The sequence below is a fragment of the Ascaphus truei genome, unplaced genomic scaffold (assembly GCF_040206685.1).
Source record: "Ascaphus truei isolate aAscTru1 unplaced genomic scaffold, aAscTru1.hap1 HAP1_SCAFFOLD_662, whole genome shotgun sequence".
Classification (NCBI taxonomy): domain Eukaryota; kingdom Metazoa; phylum Chordata; class Amphibia; order Anura; family Ascaphidae; genus Ascaphus; species Ascaphus truei.
The window spans coordinates 193,609-205,000 of record NW_027456995.1 but is presented as its reverse complement, the minus strand read 5'-3'; the positions used below and the strand labels follow the sequence as shown (position 1 = coordinate 205,000).

At 45.0% G+C, this 11,392-nt stretch overlaps 2 protein-coding genes across 2 annotated transcripts; one reads left to right on the top strand and one right to left on the bottom strand.

Annotated features, from left to right (window-relative positions):
- Positions 1-8,574: 8,574 nt before the first annotated feature.
- LOC142485867 (histone H2B 1.1-like) lies at positions 8,575-8,955 on the bottom strand. The gene has a single exon (XM_075584580.1). It carries the CDS (start codon positions 8,953-8,955, stop codon positions 8,575-8,577), a length of 381 nt encoding a protein of 126 aa, XP_075440695.1.
- Positions 8,956-9,281: 326 nt separating this feature from the next.
- On the top strand, positions 9,282-9,677 carry LOC142485866 (histone H2A type 1-like). The gene has a single exon (XM_075584579.1). The coding sequence runs from the start codon at positions 9,282-9,284 to the stop codon at positions 9,675-9,677; it is 396 nt and encodes a 131-aa protein (XP_075440694.1).
- The last annotated feature ends 1,715 nt before the right edge of the window (positions 9,678-11,392 follow it).

Below are 11,392 nucleotides of genomic sequence, written 5' to 3'. Positions count from 1 at the left end.
CTGGACATACCAATCATAATCCAGGAAATAAAAGAAAAAATAAAACTAATAAAAACCAAGAAAGCCAGCGGACCAGATGGCATTCTACAAGAGATGCTGAAGTATAGCAATCCATCTATACAAGAAGCAATACTGAAAATGTTCAACCTGGTCCTCACTACTGGCTACTTCCCTGAACTATGGAATGAAGACTGATAACCCCTATGCACAAGAAAGGAGACAGGCTGGACCCATCCAATTACAGAGGAATCTGTGTCAGCAGCACCCTGTGGAAACTGTTCAACAGCATCTTGAACAGCACAATCCTCACCTTCCTGACAGAGCAGTGTACTGAGTAAAAGCCAGACAGGCTTCCTGCCAAACCACTGCACCACGGATCACATCTATACCCTACACAGCCTGATTAATAAGCACGTCCACAACACCAACAAGTGCAAAATCTTTGCTTGCTTTGTGGACTTCAAAAAAGCCTTTGACTCCATCTGGCAGCAGGCCTATTGCTGAAAATACTAGAGAGCGGAATAGGGGGGAGAACATACGACACAATCAAAAGTATGTACTCTGAAAACAAAGGCTGCGTGAAAGTTAATAACTAAAGGACAGACTTCTTCCATCAAGGCCGTGGAGTTAGACAGGGCTGCAGTCTGAGTCCCACACTTTTTAACATTTACATCAATGAGCTTACAGCAGCCCTAGTATCTTCCTCAGCACCTGGGCTCAACTTGGCTGGAACTGAGATTAAGTCTCTACTATACACAGACGACCTGCTCCTGCTGTCTCCAACAGAACAAGGCCTCCAACAGAAACTGGCAATACTAGAAAAATTCAGCCAGGCCTGGGCACTCTGTGAACCTAGAAAAAAACAGAATAATGGTATTCCAGAAAAAATATAAAAAACATCCAACCATATCGCAATTCACACTGGACGACAATGCACTGGAACAGACAGCGAGTTACACATACCTAGGTCTAACAATCAGCTCATCAGGGAAATTCAGCCTGGCCATAAATACACTGAAGGAGAAGGCCCGCAGAGCATTCTACACAATAGGGAAACAGATGTACCACCTCAAACCACCAATACGAATCTGGATGAAAATATTCAACAGCATCATCACACCCATCCTTCTGTATGGCAGCGAGGTGTGCGGCCCTGTAACATTCCCAGACTCCACAAAATGGGATACCAGCCCAACAGAAATACTGCATCTGGAATTCTGCAAAACACCTTCTCCAAGTACACAGGAGTACATCAAACAATGCATGCCGGGCTGAGCTGGGCCGCTTTCCTCTACTGCTCACTGGACAGAAGAGAGCACTGACATGCTGGGCCCACCTAAACACCAGCCATCCACAGTCTTACTGCTACAGAGCAATGAGAAGCCAGGACCTCCTCACTAAACCCTTTGCCATCAAATAACTTGTCCTCTCACTCCAAGGACAAAACCCCACACAGATCAACAACCTGCCGAAAAAATAAATCAACTCAATCGCCAACGAAATAAAGAAGCGGTATGTGACTAGGTGGGACAATGAAATCCAGCGCTCAAAGAAGCTGGAAACCTACCACAGCCTACAGAGAGAATAGAACGAAATCACCTTGTGCCGAGAGGGAAGATGAATCAGCGGGCACTACGGTGCAGTAAAAATCGATGAGGCTGGACTGTGCTACAAAAGAATCCTTTATTGAAACATGGATAAAAATTGAGAGGAGGGAAGAGAACCCCTGCACCTCTAACGCGTTTCACCCGCAATCGGGCTTTTTCAACTCTTTAGAGGTGCAGGGGTTCTCTTCCCTCCTCTCAATTTTTATCCATGTTTCAATAAAGGATTCTTTTGTAGCACAGTCCAGCCTCATCGATTTTTACTGCACCGTAGTGCCCGCTGATTCATCTTCCCTCTCGGCACAAGGTGATTTTGTTCAATTCTCTCTGTAGGCTGTGGTAGGTTTCCAGCTTCTTTGAGCGCTGGATTTCATTGTCCCACCTAGTCACAGTCCAGCCTCATCGATTTTTACTGCACCGTAGTGCCCACTGATTCATCTTCCCTCTCGGCACAAGGTGATTTCGTTCTGCTCTCATTCAGCTGGAGCACACAGACCCGGATATACACATGGACATATGTGAGTACTATCATGCTTTAAAGTGAGCTGCCCCACTACCATTGGTTTATTTTGTTCTTGGTGTACATCAGAGGTTTGGGGGGGTCCTAGGATATCCCCCATACAACTCTCTTTACCCTTGCTTAACCGTGGTTCATCTAGGGGTTAATGCCTAAGCTCTAAGCACGCATCAAGGACATTATGTGTTCCGGTTTGCAGTGAATTAAACAACATATTTTCTGTGCATTAATGGGTATATGCTCTGTAACACTAGTTACTTTTGGGGTCCTAACCTCAACATCTTCTATCTACAGAGAGAATACACTCTGGCACCCTACCTACTGAAGGTAAAAGACCCAAAGCAGAGACAGAACCTGGGCCAGTACAGAATAAGTGCCCATAGACTAGAAACAGGCAGACACAGACACAACTGGAAGCCCCGGGAGATGAGACTGTGCCAAAGATGTGAGCTAGGAGAGGTAGAAGATGAAACACACTTCCTGTTGCGTTGCACACAATACTATGAAATGAGGAGTGCCCACCTAGAGAAACTCACTGCACTTATCCAGAACTTTAATAATATAGAGGAGAACCAAAAAATAGCGATCCTCCTGGGAGAAGATGAAACCACAGCAGAACTGGCTGCACACTATGTCAGCACCTGCCACAGGCTGAGAGATGTCCACTAACCCCCACACCCCTGTGTGAAACTGTTACCCATATACTGTGCAACCATTATACCCTATCCCCTAGTATTCATGTAATCATTGTCCCCCACCCCCTATTATTCACGCGAGGGCGAGGCAGAGGGCGAGACTTCAACTTACACACACACACACACACACACACACACACACACACACACACACACACACACACACACACACACTCTCCCATACACACACACACCCACTTACACACTCCACTCTGGTATGCTGCATCTCCCTCTCCCCCCCCACTCTCTTACCTGCCATGAGAGTGAGGAAATCCAGCCTGGGGGGCTCCCACCGTCCGCCTCGCCCGCGATACACATGGAAGCAGCAGCAACACGAGCAGCACTTCCTCCAGCCACACAGCGCCGCTCCACAGACACATTCAGCTAAAGCCACAATCTCCAGGCCTCTCTCCGCCTCTGGTCCCGGCAGTTGCTAGGAGATCCTTAGTGGGGGAGGGCGTGCCTGTATGCGCCTGCGTTGGTGTGTGGCGTAGCGTCACTGCAGTGCCTCCAAGGGATGTCTTCGGCTGGGCTATCCTTCCGGCGTCCCGCGTTGCTAGGTGACCCGCTTGATCGTGTCCCGGCATCATGAAATGAGCCACAGCACAGCAACGGCACTCTACAGGGGGTTAAATGCACTCCTCCGGGCGATCGGGGGTTGCATTTGTCGAACACTGGCCAAAATCATGTGTGTGCATGGTCCATCTCAGCTTCAAACACTCTCCGGATTGGACAGCTGATTAAAGAGACAATGCTGAATGGCCTAGCCGCCCCCTCTCCATGGTTTTGTATGAGAACCAAACCTATATAAGCCCAGCAAGACTTCCAGAGATTCAGAGAAACTCTGCGTCCGGTGGAACCGTTTGTTGACTGTTTTGAAGCAACATGCTCCAGCTGCTGGAGGTCCTCACCAAAGCCTTTCTTAGTTCCAGAGGCCTCACAGTCTGCAAGAACTTAACCACAGGATAAGCAAGCTTAAGCGACATCATGAACTCTAGTAAGAGTTTATGTTCTATGTTTTCCCCTTTTAATTTCTATTGGGCTAGGCCTGTACTATTACCTGTTCCTAATAACTCGTCCCCCTAGGATCCCTAGAAATGGTGTGATCTGCATGCGGGTCATGACAATGCATATGCAGAAAACACGTCCCCATCAAGCTCTTGCAATATCCACAACTGGGTGTCGTCTCTCAGACAGAGGTAAATAAGGTTTATGTGCAATGCAGCAAGTAAAGTGTGGCATAGATTTCCATATCCCAGTGGTCACCCAACTACGTTACAGATGCACATCATACACAGATACAGTTGTATTGAGGCATACTCACAGACACCATGCAATGCCGATTTGGCAACCAATTGTTTCCTGGCTGGCGAGAGCTGCTGACCCCTATTTGTAGTAGCACTGGTACTGCTTGTTGACTTCCACAATGGAGGTTGAGTATTGCCGGTAGACCGTGTAATCTTCAGCAGCACACCTTCAATTATAAATGCCATTTACAATGAATGTGTTGTATTACATACAAGCTTCATTACCCTGTCAGAGAGACGACAATACGTCCAAGGGGTATGGACATTCCAAGAGCTTGATCACAACTGTTATAATGCAGACAAATACTTTTTGAACTCAGAACAGCTCAAGATACTTCAACAAGTGGGGCGGATTACTTGGCACCAAAAGTCCCCTATGGCCTATTATGGAGACTGAACCAAAACAACATTGTAATTGTGCATTAGGTGAGACTTATATATGTTTGTTGAAGGGCATTCAGGGAGACATACTTCCAATTATACCACTATCCTGCTTATTATTGTAGTTTCTATGCACCTCCTATAGTTTTTTTTTAGATTTCTGAGGCATGAAGAAGTGTGGTAACTTTGCAACATAATCCTACATTTCCTATAAGGATATGTAATGATAGCTCAAACTTTTCATAACTGCGCATTGTACCATAATTTACCACATCATTGTTTTAGCATAGCACAATTATCGCCAGTGTATATTCCTCTCCCCTGTGCCTTATTCTGTCTGGTGTAGTTGCTAATTTCCGATTATAAGACAATGATTAAAAGATGGGCCAATGGGGATCATATTAATAAAGGTTAACCCATTGTCCCTACCTATCTTAAGGGATCCTCAGGGGGTTAACCCAGTATCCCAGAGAATAATGTGCTTGGGTTTATGTACCTCCCTGATTAGAATGAGTATGTTTTGCTGCTGCCCATGTGTGCAGGGCTGGTAATCACTCAGCGAGCCTGCACACACAGAGATAGGGTCCTGCTATCAGGAATGTGGGTGGGGAAGTGCCCCAGCCATTGTTAGGAGTGGGGAGGAGCGCTGACTCAGGTCTGGGGAACAATGTCTCACCGAGTGGCGCTATTGTTCAGTCCAGATTCTGAGGCGCCTATCTCTGAGGGATATATTGGGTTGTCTTGGGGAACCGTTGCTGGGTATAAGCCCCGTAGGTACAATTTCTATTTGTCAGTTTGAATTTTCCACACCTCTTCAAACCCACCTCTGTGGGGTGTCTTAGGAGCACAGTCACCTGCTGTGTCCCGGATTGGCCGATCAGACGAGCCTCTGCTTGGTGATTAGTCAGCACCCCGTCTTCCATGCTTTGCTATTAAGACAGGTAACCTATGTAAAGACAGAAAGTTAATCCCTGCACTTTAATCATTGGGTAGCAATAAATGGGGAAATAAATATACATAGTGAAAACTAAATCTAGAAGACAAAGGAGACTTTTGGTTACATCCTTTGATCAAATAATGCCAAGCTTGGTAACCAACTTCAAGGTAAGTCTCAATAGCAGGTCCCTATGCTAAATGCATATACATGTTCTGTGAAATATACCCTGTAAAGAGCTGCCGATTTCTCATTACTATGCCATCCGAGGTTTGTGCCGGAGATAAACCAAAGTGAGGCGTGTAAGTGGAGGCGAGCAGGCGATTTGAACTTGCTATAGTGCAAATATCATCCCTCGATTACTGCGCTACCCACAGCGGACGGAGCGTGGAAACCTCCCGGGTTAGCCTTGGAAGCGGCGCCTGGCACCTAGTTGAGAAAGTATTCCCTGTTTGGGTGAGTTTGTGCCCAAACTGTGGGTAGCGCTGTCTGTCGACCTCATTCAAAATGTGTGTGTGTGTGTGTGTGTGTGTGTGTGTGTGTGTGTGTGTGTTCCCGATGTTAAGTGTCCTTGTCTCCTGTGACTGATATCACAACCTGCAAATAATATCCACCTCCCCAGGACCAGCTGTGAGATGAGGGCCGGATCTTTTCCTGGGAGTGCGTCTGTTTCTCTCCTGGGCTTTGCATGCACAGTAGACCGTTGGCATCTCGTTTCTCAAGGTTACGTTTCCTAGACAATGGAAAATTAAATAGAAACGTGTTATTGGGAGTTTTTAAAACCCACTATTTTGGGGTGGGGAGGGGGAGATATTTTGCACACCCACAGGTTCCTAGTTTATGGTTGTGCTACTCCCCAATGTTGCTGTGATTAAGGATAAACAGCTCCTATAAAAATAAGAGTTTTCTAAGAGGTTTCAAATACGATGTTATGTCAATGTTTCTCCATAAGAGGAAACATTGAGGAATTCAAAATAAAATGTAATATATAAATAAATTTAAATAAAAAGGCAAAACCTACATCTCAGATAACAGATTTGTATAATGAGTCCATTCACTTCTCCATCTCACCATTATGTGTCTGTAGTGACGATGATGGGATAAGCTGCCTAACCAGGATCACCTTACAGTGGGTGATTTGTGGAGACTAATTAGCAGAGAAATCATTATCCTCCTGACAATGATGGATGACCTTAAACTATGAGGTCACATAGAAAGCTATCACAGAGCCCTTACCCCACCTCCTCCCACCCCCTCCGCACAGCGCTAGGTACATGGCCGCCGCTGCTTCTCCTCTTGCTCCTCCGTCTTATTACATGAACCACATTCACCCACCGTGCAGCCTCCGAACTAAAGCCCGGTGCGCGGGGGATCACGGGAGATGTAGTTCCGGGGAAGTGAAGCTGGGAGTCAGGGACATGCATAGTAATGTATTGCAATGGAGACCTTACTGCGCATGCGCATTCAAAAGAGTCTCGGTCACCATGATTACTTTGGGCAGATCCCATTGAGTGTAATGATAACTAAGGGCAGAGGAATGAGGCAACCAAACTGTGCAAAACAATGTGACTGGAATAACATGGGATCTTTGAATGAATATTACAGAGCTTGGATTTAGAATAGAGACAGTAATTGAATAGATGTAAAAGTTTCACAAGTGATGTTGGGATAGTGAAGGAACAGCCCAAGTGTTTCTTATTAATGCGAGTTATACATTTGTGTTTTGCTGCCTTTCTCCCTCTATAGATGTTATGGGGAATGTGGCATCTCTGGCAGTCTCAGCACCTGTACATGTATTTGTGTGTTTTGCTCAGTGATCATTTTGCAAATTCAGGATTTTACGCAATGTTTTTCATTAAATTATGGGCTATTCAAGGGATTAAACCTAAATGTATCAAGAATGATGCAGCAATGTCAGAGTCCTATTGATTTGGACTTAATTCACACCAATTCTATTAAGGGAAGCCACACAACGTGCAGTGTGTCACAGAACTATCTGGGGGTGAAACCTGATTCAGATCATGTGAGAAATCCAGGTCTCCGGGATACACGTTAGTGCCAAAGCAATACCGCCACCGTGTGGTGTGTGTGTGAATGGCAGATATTAAATCCTTTGGCCCTTTTTACCTTCTCTGTATATTTGTGTTGCTTCCGAGACCAGCAGAGTGTGTTACACATTAAATGTGTGGTTTTAGGATTTAAATAACAAAACAGGACGTGATAAATATGTGCGATTTAGAGTTCTGACAAGTTATCACAAAACCACTTCAACTGCTACTGAAATCTGAGGGAACACATGTTGCTCAGCCTTGTTTTTATACTAAAAAGGTGAAATCCCTGATAACAGGTTGAACAAGGTGACAATAGAAGCCTTTAATGTAACACATCCCAGCCTATTTAATGCAGATTTGACCGATTTCTAAATTAATGTCCAACCCAACAGGACAATGAGAAATATCACTTGTTACATTTATGTAAATGGAATAAAAAATGTGCGACAAACTATAAAAGGCCAATTCTGATAATGCAAATGAATGTGCTTGTATCTAACGCATGTGGCAAACACGGATTGCATGGTCTGTTACTAATCCCAAACTGCACTAGTCTTTCCCCCGATCAGATGCGTTATATACCATGCGGGTGTGAGGGCATCATTTCATGCACACTTATTCTGACACGTGCACATATAATCTGTATTGTAGTGAGGCTCAAAAAAAGTACACGAGGGAAAATAATCGCAGGTTATTAACCCCAAATCCTACTTCCCGAGCACGAACTCCATTACTAACACAGCAGCGCCACCCTGTGGGATGTGTGTGAACTGCAGATTATCTGAAGGGGATTCTCGGCGATTGTCACTTTGTCTGCGGTTCTCCCGCCTCTTACTAACAAAACAACACAAGTACAGCGAACACGTGGCTGGGTAGGAAGCCATAAAGAGCTAAAAATACATCACATAAGATACTTTATAATATATAATAGCTACAAAAGCAAATAACTGAGAAAGTGCAATGTATAATAGAACACTTCCCTTTTATCCCGAGCACAGATGACATATGAGCATATCTCTTATAGTGATAATGTGGGTGGCTCTTAGAAGAGCCTTTGTGTTTGTGGGTCAGTGATGAGGTCGGGGTTACTTGGCGCTGGTGTACTTGGTGACCGCCTTGGTGCCCTCGGACACGGCGTGCTTGGCCAGCTCTCCCGGCAGCAACAGGCGCACAGCGGTCTGGATCTCCCGGGAAGTGATGGTCGAGCGCTTGTTGTAATGAGCCAGACGGGACGATTCCCCTGCGATGCGCTCGAAGATATCATTCACAAAGGAGTTCATGATGCCCATGGCCTTGGAGGAGATGCCGGTGTCAGGGTGAACCTGCTTCAGCACTTTGTACACGTAGATGGCGTAACTTTCCTTCCTGCTCTTCCTACGCTTCTTCCCATCCTTCTTCTGGGTCTTGGTCACGGCTTTCTTAGAGCCCTTCTTGGCCGCTGGCGCAGACTTGGCTGGTTCAGGCATGTCGGGCGATGCTTCTTCTCCAAACAGCAGAGAAACAATGTCACCAAAACCCCCAGCAGCTCTATTTATAGGAGTCCTATGCAAAGTAGCAGCCCCAGCATTCTGTTCTTCTATTGGCTGACTTTATCATGTGACCGTTTATGACATCATCAGTTTTCTTTCAAATTAGACGATTGGTGGTTTCAGGATTATGGAACTGATTGGCTGTTTTCAAAACTGACCAATCACAGAGGAGTTCAGCTGCTTTCTGAGTGTATAAATAAGGGCACAGGGGGCGGGGTTTGTCACTTCTCCTGTTACCCGAGCTGCTGTGTGACTGATGCACGATGTCTGGAAGAGGCAAACAAGGCGGGAAAACTCGCGCTAAGGCCAAGACGCGCTCATCTCGGGCTGGGCTGCAGTTCCCAGTCGGCCGTGTGCACAGGCTTCTTCGGAAGGGAAATTATGCTCAGCGTGTGGGGGCCGGAGCCCCGGTCTATTTGGCCGCAGTGCTGGAGTATCTGACCGCTGAGATCCTGGAGTTGGCCGGTAACGCCGCCCGGGACAATAAGAAGTCCCGCATCATCCCCCGGCACCTGCAGCTCGCTGTGCGGAACGACGAGGAGCTGAACAGGCTGCTCGGAGGGGTCACCATCGCTCAGGGGGGTGTCCTGCCCAACATCCAGGCCGTGCTACTGCCCAAGAAAACCGAGAGCCACAAACCGGCCAAGAGCAGCAAGTGAGCTTCACCCCCGAGACCAGGAGCAGAGATCCCCACATACCCAACACAAAGGCTCTTTTCAGAGCCACCCACAACATCAAAAAAGCGTTATAGTATTTCACATTTCCTGCAGGACATGTTTTTATTATATTTCTATCTCCATTCTAAGTCACTTTAATTGTTTATGATAATAGTTCTCTTCATTTGTAAAGTAATGTATAATTAAGTCCATGTATGTGGAGGTGTCAGTTCTGTCATTAGAAACAGTAATGCGTTTGATACGACACTGCAGAAAGCAAATCAATATTTAATACCATAAAGGCACCTACTGTATATATAACTTGGGGGTGAACTTTAATTACCGACATGATGATTTTAAGGAAAAAATCCCATAAAATTGATGAACTGATTAAAGTGCATTTAGTTTGCTGGAACCATAACTATAAAGCTTAACAAAAAAAACTGTTTCTAGTTCATCGCTAAATAAATTAAAACAAAGTAGTGTAGCATGGCTAATACACTATAAAGTAGTGTTTGTTTCTGTTTGTGATTATACAAAAGGCGCAACGTGTTGGTATTAGGAGTCTGTGCTTGAAACAATTTACCACACGGTGGCGCTGTTGGATTAGAAATCGGTATCTTCATTACTTGGCTTGTAAAGGCTAAAACCTGTTTTTATATCGGACACAAATTCGCAAGCCATGAAGGTTTATTATACTGAAAATGTATATAATGTATCATTAAAGACAAGTGAGTAACATTGATGCAAGAACAATTTAAAAACAAATATTCAACCAACGTTGTTTACAGATTGCCCTCGAACATGCAAAATCAAGTCATATTATAATTAATGTTGACATGTTAGAAAATAAAATAGCATAATGGTATAGAAAGATTCAATAACCAAAAGGCAGAACACATAATTACAGCATCTGGTCTTCGAAATAAACAGCACAAGTTTTTTGGAGGTACAATTTATCAAATTAATTCCTTTATGAGCAAGAACAATAATTAGAATTTATTTTTGTACCACTAATATACTCTGTGCTATAAACTAAAAATTACAGAACCTGTCCCTTGTGTCATTTTTTTTTTTTAATCTGAGGAACAGCAATGTCATGTACGGTCCATCTGTGAGCATGTGGCCCATATACTCTCTGTCACGGACTGCACACAAGTGAGCATGTGATATGCAACCAGGGTTAATACACACGGCTACTCTAGCCAACTCACCTTTCTCCTGCACAAAGTACTTTCAATATGTTTATATTAACCCATTACTCAATTGCAATCCCATCTATGTGCGTACATCACTGGATAATTTAGGCAAAATATGTAATTATTTACCAGAGTCTCAGGGACCTGTTTATTATAGAAAAAAAAAATTGTGCACTTAACACACAATCAGTTATAGCTAAATGTGGCAGCAATGAAAATACTCTGTACAAAGCGTGCACCAGTTTATTCTGAGCCCCAACACATTACTTATTAAATGTTTTAATACCCCCGTCCATGGTCAGTCCGGAGTCCCTGGGCTCTGTTCCCTGTATGGGAGCTGGCGGCACTCACAAGCCAATCGGATCTGGACTCAATGACCGGTTTGGCAGCGTGCTGCCACATGCCGTCTAAGCTCTGATCTGACAGCAAGGTATTGCGGAACTGCCGACTGTGCTCTGGCTCCTTGGCCCTAGTCATACTGGCAGGGATAGGGTTGTCAGTTTGGTCAGGTTACACCCA